The sequence below is a fragment of the Gracilinanus agilis genome, chromosome 4 (genome assembly GCF_016433145.1).
Source record: "Gracilinanus agilis isolate LMUSP501 chromosome 4, AgileGrace, whole genome shotgun sequence".
In the NCBI taxonomy this organism is placed as follows: Eukaryota; Metazoa; Chordata; class Mammalia; order Didelphimorphia; family Didelphidae; genus Gracilinanus; species Gracilinanus agilis.
In genome coordinates this window covers 315,004,686-315,028,924 of record NC_058133.1, presented here as the reverse complement: position 1 = coordinate 315,028,924, position 24,239 = coordinate 315,004,686, and the positions used below count along the sequence as shown (strand labels likewise).

Here is a 24,239-nt window from a genome sequence, read left to right as displayed (position 1 = left end):
AGAGGCAGTATTTGAAATCAGTTCTTCCTAACTTAGAGTCTGGCCCTCTATCCACTTTGCCATGCTGTCTCTCTTATTAATAAAAAAGAAATTAAAACAAGTCCCCCTCTGTCCCCAAACTCTGGAGTTAAAAGTACTTTGTTGAGGGAAATGGCATCTCATGGTGGTATGGGAAGGAAGCACTGAATCTAAGTAACTAAGGGCTTGTAATTGTAATATGTTGTAGAACAAAAAGGAAATGTAATCAATTGTGACTTATGAACTTTTCAGAACCTCTCAATACTGTGAAGAACCTGAGGGTATATGATCCTTCCACCAGTACTTTGAATGTTCGATGGGATCATGCTGAGGGCAATCCTCGCCAGTATAAAATTTTCTATGCACCAACTGCTGGTGGTCCAGAGGAGATGGTAATTATTCTATTGAATCTTATTAGTTCATTGGAACTTCTTAGAAGTTACTGAAAACTGAGGTAAAAAGTTACTCAGTTTGCTAAGTTATAAAGAATGGATGGATCCTAGCTCACTTAATTAGTTTTGTCAAGGAAATAAGTTGGTAGGAGAGAGGAGAAAAGCATAGGGTTAGGTTGAAGGCAGTTTTGGACTCTTGCTTCTGGACTCCAGGAAATAACAAGATTCTCAGATATGTGCCTCTCACAGTGCCCTGACACTTGAAACTATTTCCCCTGTTCCATGGGCAGTAAGTGGTAGAATCAAGATTTGAGTTCAGCTTCTTAGACTTTGTTGTGAGGATCAAATGAGATAATAATTTTAAAGCATTATGCATAATGTGTGGCATATGGTAAGTGCTCTATAAATGTTCACCATCATTATTATTATAATTATTATTATCTCCAGTCCCACCTTTCTTCGTCTTTATGATGTTGAGAATATTTTTCAGCTTTTCTCTGATCTTAGATTAACGTGTGCATGAAATGCCGGGTACATTGTCTAGTTTTGGTTTAGTTTAGTTTTGTTCCATCACATGTGTGTGTGCACTTGTGTGTATTTTACATAGAATCATTTATTTAAAGCTGAAAGTAACCTTAGAGGTTATTTAATCCAACCCTTTCATTTTAAAAAAAATGAACAGACTGATACCCAGAGAGTTAAGTGGTTCCATAGACAATAAGTAGAATTGGCAAGATTTGCATTCGGGTTGAATTGAAATTTAATTCATTCAATATGATTTTCAAGTTAAATTCTTCATAGACAGGAATATATAGATTTCCTCATTCATGAATCGAATGCCTTGTGTTTTTTTGAAATTATTAGGTAACAACTCCAGGGAACACCAATTATGTTATTTTGAGGAATCTGCAACCTGACACCCTTTATACAGTAACGGTAGTTCCAGTTTATACTGAAGGGGATGGGGGACGCACTTCAGACACTGGAAAAACATGTAAGTTTTTTTTTTAATGTACTGAAATAGTCCCTTTTTATAAAGGCAATCTCCACCCTCTTGGGATAAAAATTTGAGCATTGGTAGATACTTTCAGAAAGTTCCCTGGCAATTTGGCCCATTAGTGTTTTGCTTTTTGCCTTATAAATATGTGGTAAAGAGTGTTTTGTAATTGACACTTATGCAATATGTGAATGGTTCAAATCTGACTATTCTGTCCTTTGATCTCACAGGGTTCTGGTTTGCTGATAAACTCTTTCTTGGTATTAAACTACCATTTACTTCTCTTTTCCATCAACGGAAACCAGTTTATTGTATTTTTACTGCCAGTAGTACTTTTTAATGACTTTTATATATGTTTGCATGCCCATATTTCTCCTCTTTTTAAATACTTGGTATTTGTCAGTAAAAATGAGACAAGTATTCTGAAATCGTTAGTATCCTCTGATAAAAAGATTCATGGGGAGAACTTTGAAGTTAACAAGTAATAACATCACTTTGGGGATCATCTTTTAATAGAAACTGTCTCTATTTTTAGTAGCTACAGTTAGTGGAGTTAATTAAAAATCAACCATTTCTTGATTCTCTCTCTTGCCTTCCTCTCTCTGAGTCTTCCTCTCCACAGTGTGTGACACATAGTAGGAGATCAATTTATTTTTGCTGAATGAATTTGTGAATGATGGAAACTAGCTATCTGTACTAGGTATATCTGGTAGCTAATAGCAAATGTTGCTAAGAAATTAAAAGTTAATAGAATTCTTCTTCTTGTAGTCTTTTTTATTAAGTATAGGGATATGCTCACAGGTACAAAGGATTCATTTGAATCCTGTTGCTTCTCCCTCCTACTTTCTATTTAACAAACAACTGGGCTAATTTGCTAGAGAATTCTAATTTTACTGTTAAGAAAAAAAAATCACCTCGTGCCCATAGTCATTGCCTTGTTCCTCTTTGACACAGTACTCTCAAACAAATGAGTTAGGTTGGCTCACTTGAGGGAAAACTTGGATCTAAGGAGTTTTAAACTTGATTCAGTACTTAGGAACTCTGAAACTGAAGGAGAGCAATATTTTATCCTATTGTGGTTTGTGAACTCTGGCAGTCTACTAATGCAGACTTGTCGTGTGTAAACAGAATTAAGAAATATGCTTCCATTTTCCTTTGCTTAGTGGTAAGAGGCCTGGCAAGAAATGTCCAAGTATACAATCCCACGCCAAATACCCTTGATGTTCGCTGGGAACCTGCACCCGGACCTGTCCAGCAGTACCGTATTGTGTATTCTCCTCAGACTGGCACCAGGCCTTCGGAATCTGTAAGTAATTTTGTCTTCTGAAAACTCAGCAAGAGATTTCTGGGGACCACGTTGCACCTCCTGCCATGAAGACTGGCCAGTAACAATAAACCAATTGTGTGCATGGCACTGCCTGCAGTGGAAACATCATTTCCAGATGAGTGTAGTCATGTGGCAGTAGAATGTTTACTAGACTCAGAGTGAGCAGACCACAAGCATGCTAACGTCTACACGGAGGGAGCTTTTGTTGCATTTCTAATGAATTGGTCAGGTGTAGTCAATGTATGGAATTCTAAGGAAAAGGCAGTCATTGGAAAATATGAGTTAGTTTTCAAATGCAAATCTGATGTGATTTAAGGAGCTTAAATGGACCATTTGAAACATTGATGAAGCAGGCCAATATGGGCATGACTCGTGAATCAACTATTCATTCTTTAGGTGTTCCTTTATTATTTACATAACTAAAAATATACAGACAGAAGCTGAAACCTTTCTCTTGGTTGAAAAATGGTTTCAATTTAGTTTTGATAGTCAATGTACTTTTCAGTTGTCTTTTGATGAATGTGTTCATTTAGAAGTCATAAGTTACAACTTTGTGTTCATATAGTACCCAGACACTTAACTGAAAGCCAAATTGGAAAATTAATTTAGTTAATGAGTTATGACAAATCAGCTCATTATGAATGGCATTCATTCAAGGTAGGAAGAGTAAAGGAAATTCCCTGCTTTTTATAAGTTAAAGCTTCCCAAATGTTTAGCTTTGCTCTCTTCATTCTGTGCTGTAGACATCCTGTGGACAGCTCCTGCCTTTACGAGAGGCAGAGTTCTGTTTTGGCCCTCTGCCAAAATATACATGCATTTCTTCCCAGAATGTGGACACTCTCATAAATTTGTTAATTTTGGGGTAAAAAAAACCAACTAATGAACAACAAAATGAACTCTCTAATCACAAGATAATTTGAAAGTCTTGATGATTAATATATGATGAGATGCAATTGAAGCTACTTAGTCGGTGGCCAGTGTGTACTTAATATTTTTTGGAAGGGGGTGTTTCCAAGAACAAATTGAATGTAATAGAATGAAATTAGTAGGCCAATAACAGAAAGTGAAGTTAGCACTTGACCGTTCTGGGCTAAAGTTCTTTGTTATAGGTATTATGATGAGTTGAGAAACATGACTTGGTAAGCACTTGGGTTGTCATCAGATTAACTGCTGGCATTGTTTCTCCTACAGATCACAGTACCAGGAAATACCCGCACAGTGCACTTGGAGCGCTTGACTCCAGATACGCCCTATTCTGTGAACATTGTGGCTGTGTACTCAGATGGAGAGGGAAATCCCAGCCCTGCTCAGGGCCAAACATGTGAGAAAACCTGTTTGATTTCAATTTCCATGTACCTAAATGTAGAATTTCTTAGAGGGAGGGAGTGATAGTTTCCCCGGGCATTTATAGTGTACACTAGTTATGCTTTTATTTGCATTTCAGGCTAAAATTGTTTTCAGTGTCAGATCTTTGTGCTAAATATACATCTCCCTGATATATTTTTTCCTGGCCTTTATTACCACTTGGGGCATAAAATTAGAAGGACTTCTTTTCGAGGAAGTTTCCCTTTCTTACTTTCTCATTGTCCATTTCCCAGTCCTTCCTCTCTTTTCTGTCCCGTACCCAACCGTGGTTCTTCTTTATAAATGAGAGCCTTTTTAAAAAGTCTAAATGTTTTGAGTTTTATTGATCTCCCAAATAGGTGGTGGTGGTGACCAGTCTTGGAGTCAGAAAACTTGGTTCAGGTTACAATTCCAATATTTACAAACTTTGTTAGCTTTTATGGGCTTCAGGGATTTATTATTACTATATATATATATATATGTATATATATATATATAGACACACACACAACATAGTAATTATAGGATATAGCATAATATATTAATTATAATATATTATTATGTAGAACATGATATTTTATAAAATGTTATATTATATTGGGAATGTATATTATTAAATATTAACATTATTAATTATAATATTATTATATTGTACTGGGGTAATATTATACCTATACTGTCACCCTCATAGCTTTGTTGGTAAGGAAGATATATGGTAAGTCTCAAAGCCCTATAAAAATGTAAGTTCTCTTTCTTTCCCAGGATATAAATCTTTGTGAGTCCATGGTGATAAAATATTATCTACCTTAATATTAACCCCAATCTTAGCTATAACAGTAACAGTTTATAACTTCTATCAATTTATAATAAGTCAAGGGAAGGTTACATAGAAAAGGCCCCTGAGTTCATCTAGTCCTAATTCTCATTTTAGAAATGAAAAAACTGAGGCTCAGAAGAGTGAAGTGACTTGTCCAAGGTCATGGGCTCAGTAAGGAGTAAATTCAGGGCTGGAACTTAGGCCTTTTGACTCATCATTTCTTCCACTGCATAATGCTAATGTAATATCTGTGTTTCAGAGGGATGTATATATGCCATCAATAATCAGGAAGGCCAGTGAGGGTTAATACAATAGTATAAATCAGAGGTGATGAAGCCCTAAACTGGGATAGAAGCCATATGACTTGAGATGTGAGATATTACAAAGACAGAAATGAACAGATTTGACAATTGATTGGGTAAGGTGGAGAATGAGTGAGAGTGAGGAGATGAGGGTGACAATCAGACTATGAATCTGAAGGACTAGTAGTATCTCTAAAGTAAATAGGGACATTCAGAAGAAAGAAAATTTTTTGAGAAAAGATTTAGTGGATTCTATTTTGGACATGTTGAATTTTAGATGCTTATTAGAAATCTAGTTCAAATACCTACTTGGCGGTTAGTGACCCAGGACTGGAGCTCAGGAAAGAGACTATATATAGATCTGGAAGCTATCTGGGAAATATAATTAGACCCATATGAACTAATGTGGTCATCAAGTGAGAGAGTACATAGGAAAAAAAGACAAAGGACAGAGCCTTGGGAGCATAAATTGTTAGGGGGCATAATATGATATGGGTGATAATCCAGCAAAGAAGACTGAGTGATCAGATGGATTGGGAAGTTCAGAATCAAAAGAGCAGTGGCGTAAAAATTCAAGAGAGAAAAGAATATCTAGTAGAACACTTTCTCATTAAAATACTCCTTGTGAATAAGGATTGCTTTATTTTTTATACTTGAATACCTAGGACCTTCCACAGTTCAAGGTACATAGTAGGTGCTTAATAAATACTCATCTATTGATTGACTAATAGGCGATGATAACAGTGTACAACACATCAGAGGGATTAAGGATGAAGTCTAAGAGAAGGCAAATAAAAAGTATTTATATCTTGGAGAGAGAAATAATTGAATGATGAGTTTGGTAGCCATCTAGCAAGAACCTGAGAAATGAGTGAGATAAAAGGAAGTGGAGACAAAATAGCATTTTCTATACTTTAAGAGTCTTATTATGTTAAATATGCTAATAAAACTAAACATGAGACAAACATCTTGGTCTTATATTGTAGCCAATCATTCATTCTTGAGGGATTTCCAAGCTGAGAACATTTTTAATGATGAACTGGAACTAATTTTCTTAAACTTTGATTATTTAGTACCACGAGGTGGACCAAGAAACATGAAAGTCTTTGGAGAGACAACCAATAGCCTTTCTATTTCCTGGGATCATGCTGATGGACCTGTTCAGCACTACAGGATCATTTATTCTCCTACTGTTGGTGATCCAATTGATGAATATGTAAGTTTTCTTGCTATTTTGTCAACTATATAAAAATCCTTTATTTCATTTCAATTCAGTTATTTTCAACAAATATTTAATAGTGTAGGGAAAAAATTTCTTTTCCAAGGGCAAAATACAACATATTAAAAAATCTATTATTGCTTTTGTCTTATAGACCACAGTACCTGGAAGAAGAAATAATGCAATATTACAGCCCCTGCAGACAGATACTCCATATAAAATTACTATTGTTGCTGTTTATGAAGATGGGGATGGTGGACATTTAGTAGGAAATGGAAGAACTGGTAAATTTACTTTATCTTTTCATTTTTTGATTTACAATATGCTTTTTTTTTAAGCAATTTTTTTTAAACCCTTGTACTTTTGGTGTATTGTCTCATAGATGGAAGAGTGGTAAGGGTGGGCAATGGGGGTCAAGTGACTTGCCCAGGGTCACACAGCTGGGAAGTGGCTGAGGCCGGGTTTGAACCTAGGACCTCCTGTCTCTAGGCCTGATTCTCACTCTACTGAGCTACCCAGCTGCCCCTTACAATATGCTTTGATTAATAACCCAAATTGTTTTCATATTGACGCAAAATGAGGCCCTCGGATTAGAAAGGAGATGTTGGCCCCTTTTCATTAAAAAAAAAGTCACATTTTTCATCTACTGATAGATAAAAGTGTTTCTCAATAGTCTTCATGACAAGCTATAGAAATTTGTATTGTTTTACCTTGCTTTTGTCGGTTTCATTTCTCGCATAGAAGAGCAATTAACTTGCTCTGAATTTCGTTTTTGTAACATCATTGTTCCATTATCTAATTCATTGATTAGTTCAGTTAATTTAGTTAGCCACTTATCAATTTAATGAAATCTCAAATATTCAAACATATAGAAATGAATAATAATAGTCCTTTAGCTCATAATTCTTTCTTCAGTGCAACTATCATTGAGTCCAAAACCTTAAAATGAATCTTTGGTGAAAAACTTTTATGCCATTGAATAGAAATGGGAGGGTTGGGATTCAACTTAGCTAGAAGCTTATCTGTTTTGGATTCTGTTTTATTCTATCAGAACAGGTAAAGTGGCATGGCTTCAATGATCTGCTCTTTTTCCTGTTGCACCCCAAATCTATTTATTTTTCTAAATGATACTGGCAAAGAGTAGGATTTCCCTTGATTTAAGTAGAAAGCAACTTCTAATAGAATATAAACTCATTGAAGATGGGTACAATTTCTGTTTTTGTCATTGTATTTCCTGTTGTTTGCACTATGCTTGGCACAGAGTAGGGACTTAAGTTCTTGTTCTTGGAAGAGTAACAATTGTCTGTACTGAAGAGAAAGGGCTAAATAAAAATGCCATCTATTTCAGTAATTATGGAAATAGGTAAGTTTGTAAGTATGTCTACGACGTATAATGAAAATAAAAGTGGGAATTACACTTTATTCTATATGGGGAAGAATTTAAAAAATTTTTACATTTCTTTTGGCATCTTTGATTTCTGGGATGTGTTTGCATATTACTCCTTGGGGAGAATGGGTTTCAGGGCTTTGACTTCCCCCAATACAAAGAAAACCAACAATGAATTAGGTTCTTTAAACTAAGAACTAATTCATCCTATTCACTTTTCTACAAAAATTTTATCTACAATTCAACCTTTTTTTCCCCAAGATTTTAAACCAGGAATGGCAACTCAGTGCTTTAAGTCGAAATGCCAAAGTGGTATTTCATGGTACATTAATTTCGAGGTAGATCTTTAGGCATGTGGGCAGATTAGTGATATAACAGTATATGTAGTGAAATGAGCACAGAATAAAGAGTCTGAAAACTCTTTTTAACTTTGTGACCTTGGGTAGGTCATAATGCCTCTGTGCTTCAGGTTTGCCATCTGTAATATGGGGGGGATTAGTGACTCACCACAAGGGAAATAGCTCTGGCTACATGTGATATTGATGTTTTGCATACACATCACCATCAAAATTATAATTCTGACTTTTAGAAAAATAACATGTGATATATATTTCATTAACTTTGTGAATATTTTTTCCTCTTTCTCAAGTAAAGATTGTAGTGGTGGGGAAAGCATGGACTAGTTTTTAAATTAGTACTTTTTAAAAATCAAATCTTTGTATATTATGTGTCATAGCTCAAAGGAGAAAATACAGATGACTAAAATATAGTTTAAGCTCCAAAGAAGATTCTAGTATAATTGAAGAGATAAGGCAAATGGACATTAAAGGAAACTCTGACAATACAAATGAGGGTGTGATAAATCTCTAGTAAATTATATAGATGATAAATGTGAAACAATTTTAGAGGAAAGAGAGATCACTGTTAATTGAGATTATCAGAGAAATCTTCATTTAGGAGGCAAGACTTAAAGGATGCTAAGTTTTGGTTACCAAATAGGAGCAGAGTTGCCAGTTAAGGAAGGCTGAATGTTGTCTTAAGCAAAAACCTCAATGCAAGTACTATTTTTCCTTAAACGTGTAGACTGAAGAGAACTTAGTTATCATTTTTGTTTGGAGTTGAGGTCTTTGACGTCATACTTAGATGTGTCTTCAAGCTAGAACTATCTGAAATTAGAAGCAAGATAACAAAGGGTTTCAGAGTAGAAACAGTGGACGAGAGACAGACATATAAGATGATTGCTTGAGGAGATAATAGGATAAAGTAAAGGTTTTAAGAAATTATTTTTTTTTAAGCCTGGGGAAGACCTGAGCATGGTTGTAGGCAACAGAGAAGGAGTTAGTAAATAGGAGGAGAGATAGAAGATAAGAAGGCAATTCTATCAAGGGTACAATTAGAGGGACTGGATTTGATGAGAAAGGTACCTCTTCATACCAGACCAAAAGAGAAAAGAACAGAGAATCATGTGAAGGGTTTTTAAAATTCAGAAGAGGAGAGAAAAAGGAACTCAAGAGAAAGGCTTCTGTTTTCATAATAAAGTGTAGAGAGATTCTTTTCAAGAGGAAGGTAGAGAGATAATAGTTTGTGAGGTCTGAGGAGAAAAGAGAATATTTGGAACTTCCTCTGTAGTGAATGCAATAGTCAATTAGGGAAGAATAAAAGGATTTGAATGTGGCTATGAGACTCCAGTTGAGAATCTTGCCTAACTGTGAGAGCAATCTCTGAACATCAGTATCCACCTGACTTTTTTGTGACTTTGAAAAATTAATTATTTCACTATTCTGTACTTTCCCCCAATGTGCTAAATGTGAAAAAAGGGGATAATACTAACTTCCTTTAATAGGTGTACAATGGACAATGCTTTTTACCACTTTTTGCTAATGAAATGCCAATAATACTGTAATAAATTATAATATATGTTATCTTTTTTTTTCAGTTGGACTACTCCCTCCTCAGAACATACATATCACTGATGAATGGTATACTAGGTTCAGGGTTTCCTGGGATCCTTCACCCTCTCCTGTTCTTGGTTACAAAATTATCTATAAACCAGTAGGTAAGAAAATATTAGAATAATCACACAGAATTGATTATGTCTGTTTACATAAGATTTATTCAGAGGGAGTCAGGCAGACCCTTTTCTTCAGCAACTTAAAAGTTCAGGCTATTAGAGACAGCTTTTCAAGACAAGGCCTTATCTTTTGCAATCATGTACAGATGATATTCTTTTCATCTAAATATATTAAGAGGAAAATCTGACCTATTTTGCACAAGTATTAAATTCAATTTGTATAGATACAGAATTGTGATGATAGAATTTCATTTAAATAACATCTACTATTTGACTGACAACACATTCATAAGATCAAAAATTTCGAGTTAGAAGAGACCTCAGAGTCCATCTAATCCAAACTCTTCATTTTGCAAAGAAGGAAGCTTATGTGACTAATCCATATTCACTCAGGTAGTAAGTGTCAGAGGAAAGGTTACACCATTCTGCTTATATTACTACTTTAAATGATTTATGGAAGTTTATTATATATTATGGAAACTTATTTTCATACTTTTATATATTTTTATAAGCATGTAAAGTATACCGAGTCAATGTGGTATAGTGGAGAGTGTGTTTGGTCATGGAACTAGGATTTAATTGACAGACCTTTGTTAAGCACTTACTATGTGCCAGGCATTAAACTAACCTGCCTCTGACATTTATTTGTGGGAACTTGGTCAAGTTGCAACTGCTAGGTGCCTCAGGGAACTTTCTAGAACTTACATCAAATCACAGAAATCGCAGATCTTTTGAGGATGCATTTATGTTGTAACTGGGCAAAGTTAAAATGGAGCCCTTTCCGTCAAACTGCTTAGTACCACCCCACTAGTGATGATGGGACCCAGAAATAGAGCAGAGAGTTATGGGGGATAAGAGAGAGAGTTTTTAAAAAATAACTAGACAAATTTGGCTTGCCATCCAGTATAGAATTGCTTTATATTAAATTCTGTTCTACATCAAATATCATTAGGTATTAAGAATCATTATGTATCATTAATAAGCAGTATAAATGATTTATTTAAGGTAGTATATTAAAGTGTTCAGTTATAGATAAAAGACTTTATTATAAAAGCCAAGAAAAACTTGGACACTGCTGATGATCTATTAACTCTGTACTTTTGTGATCCTCCTTCAAGGTTCTAATGAGCCCATGGAAGTATTTGTTGGGGAAGTGACATCATACACACTGCACAATCTGAACCCCAGCACCACGTACGATGTGAATGTTTATGCTCAGTATGATTCTGGGCTCAGCATACCACTGACTGATCAAGGCACCACATGTGAGTCAAAGATATTTTTATGGTGGTAAGGGAAAAATATATTTACCATATGGAGTCAACCTGTTCTAATTTCTTGTTCCCTTTTATTCATTCTTCCTTATCCTCCCCCATTTATATTTTCCTAGGCAACCATTCTGTGTCCACAATCAGACTTTTTGGATGGAGTTAAGCAAATACAGGATGTCTCAAAAGTCTTAGTGCATTTGAAGTTTCAAATGGCACTAAGACTTTTGGTTTACACTTTCTATCCATGTGTAACTATCGCTATTTATTTATTTAATTTATTTTTTAAAGTTAAGTTTATTCATTTAATTTAGAGTATTTTTTCATGGTTACATGATTCATTTTCTTTTCCTCCCCTCTTCCCCACCACCTCCATAGCCAGTGAGCAGTTCCACTGAGTTTTACATGTGTCATTGATCTAGACCTATTTCCATGTTATTAATATTTTCACTAGGGTGATCGTTTAGAGTCTACATCTGCAATCATATCCCCATCAAAGCATGTGATCAAGCTAACTATAGCTATTTAAATGATAATGTAAGAATTATGGATGATTAAGAAATATTTTGCTCTTTTTGTCTTCCACATAATGTTATTGCTTGAATTTTTATAGTGAATTGTTAAAAATGGTCATTTCAAGAATGGATATCTGTAGTCCAGTCAGATTCTTGGATCTATGTCTTATCATTCTTATTCAGATTTGGCTCACATTACTGATTTTAGTGACTCTTCACAGAATTCCTTTGTGATGATAGATGCTGGTGTAACTCAGACTCAGTTCGTACTGAGGTAGATAGTAATAGCTAGTCATTATGAAAGCATTATCTTTCTGAAAAATTATTGGTGTCTTCATTTCTTAGGGGGCAGCTAGGTGGCACAGTGGATAGATCTAGGCTTGGAATCAGGGAAACTCATCTTCATGAGTTCAAATTCAATCTCAGACACTAGCTGTGTGATCCTGGGCAAGTCACTTAACTCTTTTGGCCCCAGTTCCTCATCTGTAAAATGAGCTGGAGAAGGAAATGGCTAAACATTTCAGTATCTTTGCTAAGAAAAACCCAAAATGGGTGTATGGAGAGTTGCACATGATGGACAGAATTGAACAAATAATTTCTCACCTCCTTTTGTTAAGATAAGTAGTAGTGGGAGAGGACATATAGAGCTGATCATACTAGGAAGTGGGATAGAAGAGGGAATTTGGTTCCTTCATGTGTGCATGATAAGAAAGTATAATTGACAACTTTTCCAATAAAATGTAAACTTTTTGAAGGCAGAGAGTATTTTTTTTTATTCCTTGACACCAAGTAAAGTTTTTAATTAATGCTAGTTGACTTGAAAAAAATTTCACCATTAATTGATCATGAGAAAAATTTTGTTCGGGCACAATCAAATTCGTGGGTTTTGTTTTCTTTTTCATAAATAAGTCTATTTCTTCCCAATTTTCTTAGTATACTTGAATGTGACTGATCTGACAACTTACCAAGTAGGATGGAATACCTTCTGTGTTAAATGGACTGCTCACCGGGCTGCCACCTCTTACAGACTGAAGTTAAATCCATCAGATGGTAAGTGTGGATTTTGTTTTCTGGCTTGTTGGTGGACAAGTTCATATAGTAGCTGCAGCCTAAATCTCTGTTAAGTGTGATATTTTGTGACATGAAGTATACAAAAATCACTTCCATTGAAATTTAGCTGCTGAAGACATTAGTGTTTTTGCATTATTGTCCTACATAGGAACAAGAGGACAAGAAATCACAGTCCGTGGATCAGAAACAAGCCACTGTTTCAAGGACCTTTCACCAGACACTGATTATGGAGTCACTGTCTTTGTTCAAACACCAAATCTTGAGGGACCAGGAGTTTCTGTTAAAGAACACACAAGTAAGCATATTAACCCTTAAGAAAGTAGCTGCAAAGAATGTATGAGGATGTCAGACCATGTTGGATATTTTCCTGACCCAAAAATTCTTACAATTTAAAACATTATTGAATCTAGATGTAGAAGGGATTTTGGAGATCATCAAGGTCAACACCATAATTTTATGTATGATGAACTGAAGCCTGGAGGGAGGAGGCTTGGGAAAAGCTGCTGAAAATAGCAAAACATGAGATTGTGTAAATCCAACTTAAGATGGCCCCATATTCATTCTTTGGATATTTGCTGACTAGTTCCAGGGTTACCTAATACAATATTATTAGTATAGAGAATATATATGATCCTTTATCATGTACTGCATCTCTTGTTTGGAATGATGAAATAATGTATATTTCTATCTCTATTTACTCTGAGTGATGGTCAGTGCATTTAAGGGAATGGGAGAGGGACTGCTAAGGGGAAAGAGAGAAGAGCACAAGTAATGAATTTGGTTTGAAAGAAATCTCATATACATCTGCGAAATTATGTCCCTAGAGACTAGGACAAATCAAAGAAATTCCTAAAGTTTTTCATTGATACTGGACATTTGCCTTCTATTAACTAATTTGTAAGTTAGCAATCTTAAAGTGCTTCCAAGAGTTTCTTGTTAATGAAATGAAACAGATCACATAGGTAATAATACCCTAATTATTGCTATTATCACAGCGGTTAAGCCAACAGAAGCCCCAACAGAGCCTCCAACACCTCCTCCTCCTCCTACAATCCCACCAGCTCGGGATGGTAAGTAGAATGTATTTCCTTAGTTCCCTCCATCTGCCAAATATCTTTGATTTTAAAAAAAGATGATCAGTAATTCACTTTCCTTCTTAATATGTGATAATTTCTGTGTCAAAGGATAAGATTTTATTAATTTCATGTTTCTGGTCCTCTGAATTCAGGGAATAAATGCCACAAACCATAGACTATTTTATTAAGCTTTAGATACAATAGCTAACCCTGTACTGGTAATTTTCAAATATCTCAACCCTCCCCTTCATTTAGATACATTAAGGTATATTGTTCCAATACTGTGTTGGAATGAATGGGCATCATGAACTTATTTGGCTGAAGCTGCAACCTGAATCCCCAAACCTTTGGCAACTGATTCCCTGGCTTTAGATCTGAGAAATATTCTGGATCCAGTCCACTTTCAGAAAGCTTAAAATCATTTCCATTCATCAGACACTGAAGCACAATTGTCACTTTCATTGAAATTGGAAAAAAAATCATTGAATCTTCCAAGCACTTTTCTGCTTAGACAGCTCCTTAAGTTCCTGATCAAGTTAGCTTTAAATGAGTTGGCCACTAAGACCCATTTTCCATGATGCTTTATTTTATAGAAAGGAAACATTTCATGGATACTGGTCTATAATTCAGCTTAGATAGACCTGCAACGTTATAACAATGGGAAACAGCCATACTTCAGAGATACATACTTTCCTCCATGTGGGGATTCTTTACATTGGTGGAGAGACTTTCTCCCTGTTTTAGTAGATGACTATGTGAATTTTGGGGGCTGAAACATTTCAACACTTGGTGGGCCATAATTTGGTATCGCACCTTTCTAAACTTGACAAGATAAGTCTATCATTGGGCCTTTTCTTGAAACTTTTCCAATTTGGCAAGACTGACCAGGACTCATATTTCTCTGGCATAGCCTTTGACACTCTGAACTCACCTTCACAATGAAACATTGTTGTAAGATTTTACTGGGAGAAGAATAACCATAGGTTTACTGTTTTTAAAAAATATTACAGGGTTAAAGGTTTGGTCAAAGCTTTGGATTATGTTGTCTAAGAATTCAGTGGAATTCTTTAGGTTTTCTTTTTTAAGATGAACCAGATTCTTGCACTATATAAACTTGTTTTAAGATCTTATTTAATTTTATGTATTTTTAAATCTTTTGGTTATGTGTTTTATGAGAATTTTTCCATTACCTAGATCTAGAGATTCAAAAATAAACACATTATTTTTCCACCTTTGTATCCAGTTGCATAATCAAGAGAGAAACAATTTCAAATTAGTATCTGAAAAACTCTTGATTTCATAGATGCTTTAGGTGTAACTGGACTGAGTTTTAAGACACTAACCTCACTTCGTTTGATTTCTCTGGATTAAGATAATTTCTCTGTGTTATCTTAATCCTAGCTTGTGCCTTAGAAATTTTATAGAAAGGAGTGCTTATTTTTATATTATTTATATTATTATAACATGTACATACATATGTGAGTATATATGCATACATGTACACAATGCATTTATTAATTTCAGGAAAATGAGAGCATATGAATGATAGCACATAGATAATCAAGATGAACTATTTGTTTTTTCATTATATTATTCTATTTGCATGAAAAGCTCCACTAGATCTGAGGTTGCTTTTGTTTTTTAGTATGCAAAGGTGCCAAGGCAGATATTGTATTCTTGACCGATGCTTCTTGGAGTATTGGTGATGATAATTTCAACAAAGTTGTGAAATTTATTTTCAATACTGTGGGAGCCTTTGATCTAATTAGTCCTGCTGGAATTCAGGTAAGTAATTCTACAGGCTTTTGTGATTTTATTTTAATGAGCTCTGATTCCTTAATATGCCATGACCATCTTTTAAAAAAATGTATAATGGGCAGGTAAGTGGCTCAGTGGATGGAGAGCCAGGCGTAGAGTCAGGACGTCCCAGGTTCAAATCTGACTTCAGACACTTCCTAGATGTATGACCCTGGGCAAGTCACTTAAACCCTCATTGCCTAGCCCTTATCACTCTTCTCCCTTAGAACCAATACACAGTATTATTTCCAAGACAGAAGGCAAGGGTTTAAAAAATGTATATTCTACTTTTAAGAAAATAACTTTCCAAGATATACTATGCTTTGGCTTGTTTGTCTGCCATGGCCCACTTTTACACATGGAATTTGAATGATGCTGCTTGGCTAGATGACATATTGGAGAACTAATGAGACTCCTAGTTTCAACTTCCTATTTAAAATGACTAGCTCTAACAAGTCATACCATATTAGAGATAATAAAATAGGTTTTCCATAAATATTAGTACTCTACCATTTAGTTTAAGGATTGAGTCTCTGGAACCCTATTAATATCTTTGGTCATAATTGGTTCAAGAAATCATTTCAGTTAATCATTGTTTTCTTGAAGGGTATTTTTTTTTGTTTGCTGAATTGAAAATTTCTCATTGTGTTGACAAATCTTTAATTCAATCATTTACTATTTTAGGCATGAATTAAATTATTCCATAGTCATATTTGGGTAATTGTATAAAAATGTATAAATTTCTTAAATCCTTTGGAATTGAAAGAAAGAGGAGCTCCTTTTTTTTATAATAAGAAAGATTTTAAAGAATTCATTTTTTTCCATTCCTTCCTCCCTACCTCCCTACCCCCTATTCATTGCCTTTCATATTTTAGCAATCTGTTTTTCTTCCTTGTGGTTACTAAGGGTCATTATAAAAGTAGAGATATTTGACATAAGCCACAAATATTTTCATAAACAAATTTGTGACCAAGTTTGTTTTTTAGAGGACAGAACATTAAGGGTCCAGCCTTGGGCCAAGAGTCTTTCTTATTTGAATCAACTTTCTAGGACATTGGCTCTTCCTCCAATTTTAGATCTATGGGACTTTGCCATTGGAACCAAGGCTATTTACTTTTGATATCTTTCTAAACTTTCCTGACCTTTGAACTTTCATTCTACCATATATATATATATGGTTTCTGAGCCTTTTGGTTCCTGAGCTAGCTTAGTTCCTTTAGTTCAGTGATATATTATACCTGGTCCTTAATTAGCTATCCTCCTCCACTTGTTGCTGCCTCTGTAATTGTCTAGTATTGTGTCTGCTTCTTCTTTGATTCTTGCCTCCTAACTTCACATATTTGAAACCATGTGAATGTGTTTTCTTGGATTTATAAGTGAAAAAAGAATTTCAAAATTCAGAAATATTAGAACAGGTCAAGATATTTAAAAGTGTGCATAAACATATCTGTTTATTTTTAGACCAACAACTAAGATTTCTAACCTCATATTAAACTAATGTATCCTTGACCTAGCGTGACCTATGATATCTCCAAATTGGAAGTGCTATATTCATCTCCATAGTGGCCCCAGACAAAAATGTTGGCCTTACCTTCAGAACATTTCCATGAGAAATGATAAATTTTGGAATTTACCCTCTTGGACTGCCTGGATTGGGCTCATTGGAAGTCTTCCAGTCCCATACTTACTCTTAGACAACCAAGAAGCCTGAGGATAGCATAGTGGATTTTCAGCATTCTGCCCTTGCTACTACTTAATCTCATAGATAACTAACTATTTTCCCACCTGATCAAGAATAAATAAATAAATAAAGAAGTAAATATGCTAGTAGCTCTCCTGCCTAAGAATATTAGGATAATTTGATCCAGTATTCACATGTCTTAGACATACTTATGTCTTCCATAGCAGTGATCTCATTTCTTTCCATGTTCTTATAAGAAATGAAGCCAAGGGGGCAGCTGGGTAGCTCAGTGGAGTGAGAGCCAGGCCTAGAGACAGGAGGTCCTAGGTTCAAAGCCGGCCTCAGCCACTTACCAGCTGTGTGACCCTGGGCAAGTCACTTGACCCCCATTGCCCACCCTTACCAATCTTCCACCTATGAGACAATACACCGAAATACAAGGGTTTAAAAAAAAAAAAAGAAATGAAGCCAAAAGCCCAAAGTCATCAAATGTTACCAAATATATTAAAGTGGAAATGCTAATAGTTGTAATAGCTTGGGTGCTAATTGTAGGTCAGATTTGTTCCAGTTTTTCAGAATAAGACTTCATAAAGGTGGCATACTTGCTTGTAAGTAAAAACACTCAATGAATGTTCAATATGACCACACTTAAAATTACAGTTTTGTATCTGTGTGATGGAGGAACATACTTAAATAGACAAGGCACTTCCTTCTTAAAACAGAGGTCCTGGGAGGCCCGAGACAATCAGAAGGAGAGATTGCAGGGTTGGAGGGAACCTCCAATGTGAGAAGTATTCCAGGAATGAACTTTCATGGTGAAGAAATTTCTATGGCATGGAAGAGAAAGCCCTGTGGAGAATTAGGAGTATAGCCTGAACAGAAAAGAAGAACTTAATAAAGAATAGAATAGGATCATAGGTTTAGAGCTGAATGGAAGCTTAGAATTTGTAGAATCTATGAGATAGAAGGGAGGTCTAGGGTTCATTGCTTTGAATCTCTCCATTTTACAAAATAACAAAATGAGGCCCAGAGACTTGAGTGATTTTTCCCAAGGCGACATAGTGGTAGAGCTGAGATTTGAACCCAGATCTTCTGACCCTAAATCCAGTGCTCTTGCCCTCTCTGCAATCCTGACTTAAGAAGCAATATCATCTAGAAAGCATGAATAACAAAATGACATTTTGTTTATTGTGTACTGTCAGGTAGAATATGCTGACTCTTTAAAAGTTATTACTGGGATTGTTTGAAGATACAAAAATAAAAAAGGAGAGACTTCTGGTGAAATCATACTTTCTTCCAGGTTTCATTTGTTCAGTACAGTGATGAAGTAAAATCAGAATTCAAATTGAATACCTATGCTGACAAGGCTCAGGCACTTGGGGCTCTTCAAAATATTCGGTACAGAGGTGGAAATACAAGAACAGGTAACTATCTAATTCACATTGCTTTTTAATGACAATGTATTCAAATTGAGAAATTTATTCCTTTTTTTGCATTTACTTCAATAGTTGTCTCATTTTATAGCTACTTTTTATAGCTACATAGTAAATTTTTGTTTTGAGAGGAGTGGAGGGAAATTCTGATTACTGATATTTATTTTATATTAAAAAAATTGCAGGGAAGGCCTTGACATTTATCAAGGAGAAGGTTTTGACTTGGGAGAGTGGTATGAGAAAAGCTGTCCCTAAGGTACTTGTGGTGGTCACAGATGGTCGGTCACAGGATGAGGTCAAGAAGGCTGCTTTAGTCATTCAACAATCTGGTAAGTAAATGTGATCATCTCTGGTACATTTTCTCTCTTTTTATGTTTTTCTTAAATATGTCAGCCACTTAAGTACATATAATTATAAACAAAGACTTAAAATGTCTATATTTCATTGTATTTTTTTCATGTTGAGAGGCAATGTGCCATATTGGATAGAAGACCTACTCTGGAATTAAATCAGGTTGTATATAGATTTGCTATATATAAGGCCATAGACCAACTACTTAATTGCTCGCTGTCCTAGGAAACTCTCTAATATTGGAGTTCTTACCTTATTTTGCTTGTGTCATGGATCCTTCTGGCAATCTAGTGAAGCCTTCCTACCCTTACTTGGAATAATATTTTTAAATAATTGAAAGAAATGTTAAATTAAAAAAAAAACAATTTCCTTTGGGGAACTTTCTTCATAAAGAGTGCGATTAACCTCCCACTTGACTCTCTAGTCTATATATTTTAGCTTTAGAAAAGGAGTTCATAACCCTTTTTATTCCCACAACTCTTTGAGCAGTGAGATGGAGCCTTTGGAGTCATCTCAGAATGATATTTTAAAATACATTAAATACATTGGATCACAAAGGAAAACAATATTAAAACACAGTTATCAAAATGTTAAAACAAACAAGTTTATGAATCAAGTAATGCTTGAGATTTAGGCTCAAGCTGAGGAAGTTAAAAGCCCTCAGCACATACGTATGATGTAGCTGCACCCTTGACACAATTCACTGGGAGATATCTTGACAAGAAATAATAGTGAGGTTTCAAGGAAGATAACACTGGGGCAGGCCATGACAACCAGAGATATACTCTTGAGCATTCCTATCATGATGCTCTCAGGCTCCTTGCTGTATGACTTATTGTAAATGTTCAAGAACTTTCACAAAAAAAATAGGGAAGACCTTTAACAGATCTGCTTTGTACAAAATACTGTGGTGAAATGGACTTTTTGTGTAGCATAGCACTAATGTGGCAAATCTGAAAAGTGATTTATCATCTAAAATTTAACCTCCATACACATTAATGAGTTCTGCCAGAATTTGCTTTAGGATCAGGTATTACCTAGGTTATCTGAAGAATGCAAATACAAACTTTTTACATTAGTGAGATTCTTCCTCAGATCATCTTTTAATATTTACTGAAGCTAGTGACTACCCCTCAAAAACATTTTTATTTCTTTCAGATGAATGTCATTTTATTGTTGGTCATAAATTATTCCACAACTTATTTGGTTGGCTCTTTCACATGTGGCTGTTTCCTGATGTGAAATTCATTCTTTTCTTTTCTGGAATGGAAGTCAGTAATCTCTAGTTTTTTTTTTTTTTTTGCATTATCCTAAGTAAATGAAAATTTACAACAAGTGGAATCATTCCATTTCATTCCATTCCATTCCAAAGGTAGCCAAGTCCTATTCTTGAGTCTGAGGAAAAGCAACAATTAGGAAGATTCATTTCATATAATCTAAGGCTTAGAAAGAACTAATTCTTGGCTTCTGAGTCATATACACTAGATTTTATATAAAATACACACTACTTTTAAGATGGTTGTGAATCCCTGCATGTATCCAACAATTATATTTACAGATGAAAATCTATATTACATGAAACATTTTTACTGATAAAAATGTAAGTTAATTGTTAGTTTTTAGGATTAGGAAATCTAATGAATGTAATACTGAGAAGCAGATGATAGGAATATTGAAAAAAGGCACATATGAATTTTTAAAAAGTTAATTTCAAATTTAATGGCTCATATAGAGTAAATATGACATTTTTCATCAGTACATTTTCTAATTACAATTATTAAATCGCCTAAGTCCTAATGTAAAGAATATATTCCTTCTGCAGGTTTCAGTGTCTTTGTAGTTGGTGTAGCTGATGTGGATTATAATGAACTTGCAAACATTGCCAGCAAACCAAGTGAACGCCATGTTTTTATTGTGGATGACTTTGAGTCTTTTGAGAAGATTGAAGACAATCTAATAACTTTTGTTTGCGAAACTGCCACTTCAAGTAAGTAATAATGATATGGATAATGTATTTCAAGGTCAATAATATTTTTCAGAGGTACAGTGCAATTCAGAATACAGGAAAATTTTACAAAGAAGTTCTGGTGAAATTTGTAATCCCCAAGTGAATAAGTAGACTTTAGAAAAATATATATTTTCCCTATTTCTAATGAATCATTTGTTTTTTTTTTAAATTGAGGTCATGCTAAATATGTCTGTCAAAAGGCCATTTTTAGCTTTGGAGATGATTCATCCTTTTATGGAAAAAAGCTCTTCTCTATATTCTTTTCCTGCCATTCTGACATCCTATGATCTTTGCATATTTCATATGTAGTTTAGTATAATATATATATATATACACACATGTATGTATATAAATACTTCTGTGAGAAGAAAAAATGGTTTTCCCATTAAAGGTAAATATGTCTTGGTTCTTGTCTATGCCAATATAGTTTTACTTTTGTTTTAAGAGGGAATAATTGTTATACAACCTCACTCATGAATCCAAGAACAATGAAAAGCACTATGTCATTGATACTTGCTTTTTATGAACGGAGATCTTAAAACCTCTTAAAGTTTATGACATCCTCAAGAACAAAGATCTATTTGTTTCAAAATTATTTCTATAGTATTTGATTCTAAGACTAAATCCTTACCCATCATCATTGGATCTTTGGTTTTTCAGAACCTGAAGAAACATAGCTCATCAATCTCTGCTGGTTTTTAGGGTTTTTTTCCCTCCATCAGATACAGTAGAACAACATTTCTTTCATAATCCAGAAATAACTGACTCTGGGTTGGGGCCAAAGCCTTGGAAGTGGGAAATGGACTTGATAAAGGGAACTGTGGAGGTTACAACAGCCTCCAAAGTACTCTAGAATTCAGATTCTCATGCACAGCCCTCTAGAATCCCTTTAAAAATGCTGAAAGGAAATTATTTTGAGGAAAGGAATGAAGGAAGGAAAATCCCACTTCTCATCTACAATCCATGGACCTAAAACAACTTTCCTAGAAGAGTTGTTGTTTATTCCATTAAAAAAACGTCTTCTGCAGGCAAGGTCTAAATATGCTACAGTCTTTTTTGAGCCCTGGATCAGACAGCAGAACTGCTAATTGCTATGCATTTGACCTTGGCAAGGTATATTCTTTCTGGGTCTCAGTTTCCTGGTCTGCAAAATGAGAAGTCCAGACAAGATGGCCTGAGAAATTTCTGCTAACTAGTCTTCTCTGCTCTGTGATACTTAAGAATACATTAGGATCACTATAAAATAAGACTTTATGAAAATATTTCCAATTAGAATTCATCCGCAAGGATAATGATATTAATAAGACAGGAATAGGTTAAATTGCTGACATCTAATTAGCATTTTGACAAGTGTATGTCAAGTGTCTCATGTTATTGACATTGATGGTACATGTGAATATGTACATGTTTTGCTATAGACAAAATACATATATCTAATAATAGAGATATTCTAATTCATTTCAGGTTGCCCTCTTATTTATTTGGATGGATACACTTCACCAGGTAAAAATTTATATTGATATATTGTCTTGGGCTAATTATTTAGGAATTTATATAGATGAAATTGAAGATCTGGGAAAGTAGGTAAATTCCTTCCATTTATGCATAAGCCTCTATGGTTTCAATTCCTGGTGGGATTTTTGTCCATAGTTTATAAAAATTCTTCCCAAATATCTACTGACCTTCCTTTGTCATTTCAGTGTTTAGGGATTAAACTATAAGAATGGAAAATACATTTCTATTTATTTTAGTAATTGTCTTTTGGTCCATCGCAAAGGTTTCAAGATGCTGGAAGCCTATAATTTAACAGAGAAGAACTTTGCTACAGTACCAGGAGTATCCCTGGAGTCAGGATCTTTTCCCAGCTATACAGCTTATAGACTCCAAAAGAATGCCTTTGTGAATCAGCCTACAGTGTAAGTTTGCCAGCAAGGGATTTTTTTTCCTGCAGGGTGAGGGATGAGAGGGACAAATGAAGGAAGGGTTTCTTCATGTTTCTTGGAAGCTAGGGTTCTAAATGAAATGTCTCCACTCCTTCGTGAAGCCTATGGAACCCTGACCTGTGGCTTACTTGAGTCTGACAAACTTTGGTTGTTGCAGACAACTTGTGCAAGTTTGTTATGGTTTATCCTCTTCCTGTGTAGACATGGTGACCTTTATGTCACCACTGGGAATCTGCTGGAGGGTCTTTTCCATTTCGATTATTGTGTTTGTGGTTTTGGCAGCATCTCTACCCTTCTAGTTCAGTTTCAGCTCACCCTCCCAAATTAAGCCCTCTTTGGTGCCACTTGGCTGGTGACTGTAAAATTCAAGACTAGCATGAGGGTCATCCTTTCTTTATTCAGGCTGAATAGTTTAGATGAAGAGCAACATTTATACCAGGAAAAAGTAGTTTTTATCATTGCCTTAGCATACTAGGCTCAATTAATTTTTCCCAGTCTTTTACATGAGGCTGTTCTTTCTTTTTAGTATCTGAGCTTGCTAAAGGAATAGGGGCTGTGATAGCCTAGGTCTTCCATGGGCTGACAGTCTGTGGTTAGTTTCTATTGGACACAATTGCAGCAATTTGTTGGTTAGTCTTAGATTTTGTTATTTTACTTGGTGAAAGTTTGCACCTGGCTAACATGACCACCAGAAATATATGTTTCCTGTTTATTAAAATGAAAAGTTTTTTATTTTGGAAAAATGCATGTTTGGCATCTCCAAAGAGAAGACAGAAAAAGTAGAAACAGAACTTTTTGAATTTTGGGACCTAGGTGGAAAATGAAAGATGAAATTTAAAACTCACTAGGAATGCTGATGACAAACTTACACATTAAAATGAGGTAATTTCCTTGAAGAAAGTGGTAACAGCATCATTATGCTTCAGCACCTCCACATTCCTCTTTTATCATAGAACTGTCTAGTTTAACTTGCTAGACTGTGTTCAAGGTCAAAGGAAAGTTGCTGCTTTTATTCAGACCTCAATTTCTTCATCTTTAAAATGAAAAGATTGGTTTAATAGTTCTAGAAGTCCAAGGTTATTTGTTCAGGGTCAAACAATTAGTGCATGTCTGAGTCAGGATTCCAAGTGCATGCTTCTATCCACTATACTACACTGAATACTCTATAAGATGACCTTGAAATCAACAATCATGATGGTACTTCATTTAATGTTATTTTTTT

The 24,239-nt window shown here is 34.9% G+C and overlaps 1 protein-coding gene across 1 annotated transcript in view; it reads left to right on the top strand.

The window, feature by feature from the left end:
- COL12A1 (collagen type XII alpha 1 chain) overlaps nucleotides 1-24,239 on the top strand; it is a 140,770-nt gene that overhangs the window by 81,970 nt on the left and 34,561 nt on the right. The window contains exons 32-49 of the mRNA XM_044675365.1: nucleotides 271-410; nucleotides 1,275-1,404; nucleotides 2,571-2,713; nucleotides 3,926-4,055; nucleotides 6,271-6,413; nucleotides 6,571-6,700; nucleotides 9,740-9,859; nucleotides 10,993-11,139; nucleotides 12,591-12,707; nucleotides 12,877-13,023; nucleotides 13,724-13,798; nucleotides 15,450-15,589; nucleotides 18,583-18,706; nucleotides 18,901-19,044; nucleotides 20,889-21,053; nucleotides 22,539-22,577; nucleotides 22,852-22,990; nucleotides 23,219-23,282. Of these exons, the coding sequence (XP_044531300.1) occupies nucleotides 271-410; nucleotides 1,275-1,404; nucleotides 2,571-2,713; nucleotides 3,926-4,055; nucleotides 6,271-6,413; nucleotides 6,571-6,700; nucleotides 9,740-9,859; nucleotides 10,993-11,139; nucleotides 12,591-12,707; nucleotides 12,877-13,023; nucleotides 13,724-13,798; nucleotides 15,450-15,589; nucleotides 18,583-18,706; nucleotides 18,901-19,044; nucleotides 20,889-21,053; nucleotides 22,539-22,577; nucleotides 22,852-22,990; nucleotides 23,219-23,282 (2,237 nt within the window). The remainder of the gene's footprint in view (nucleotides 1-270; nucleotides 411-1,274; nucleotides 1,405-2,570; nucleotides 2,714-3,925; nucleotides 4,056-6,270; nucleotides 6,414-6,570; nucleotides 6,701-9,739; nucleotides 9,860-10,992; nucleotides 11,140-12,590; nucleotides 12,708-12,876; nucleotides 13,024-13,723; nucleotides 13,799-15,449; nucleotides 15,590-18,582; nucleotides 18,707-18,900; nucleotides 19,045-20,888; nucleotides 21,054-22,538; nucleotides 22,578-22,851; nucleotides 22,991-23,218; nucleotides 23,283-24,239) is intronic.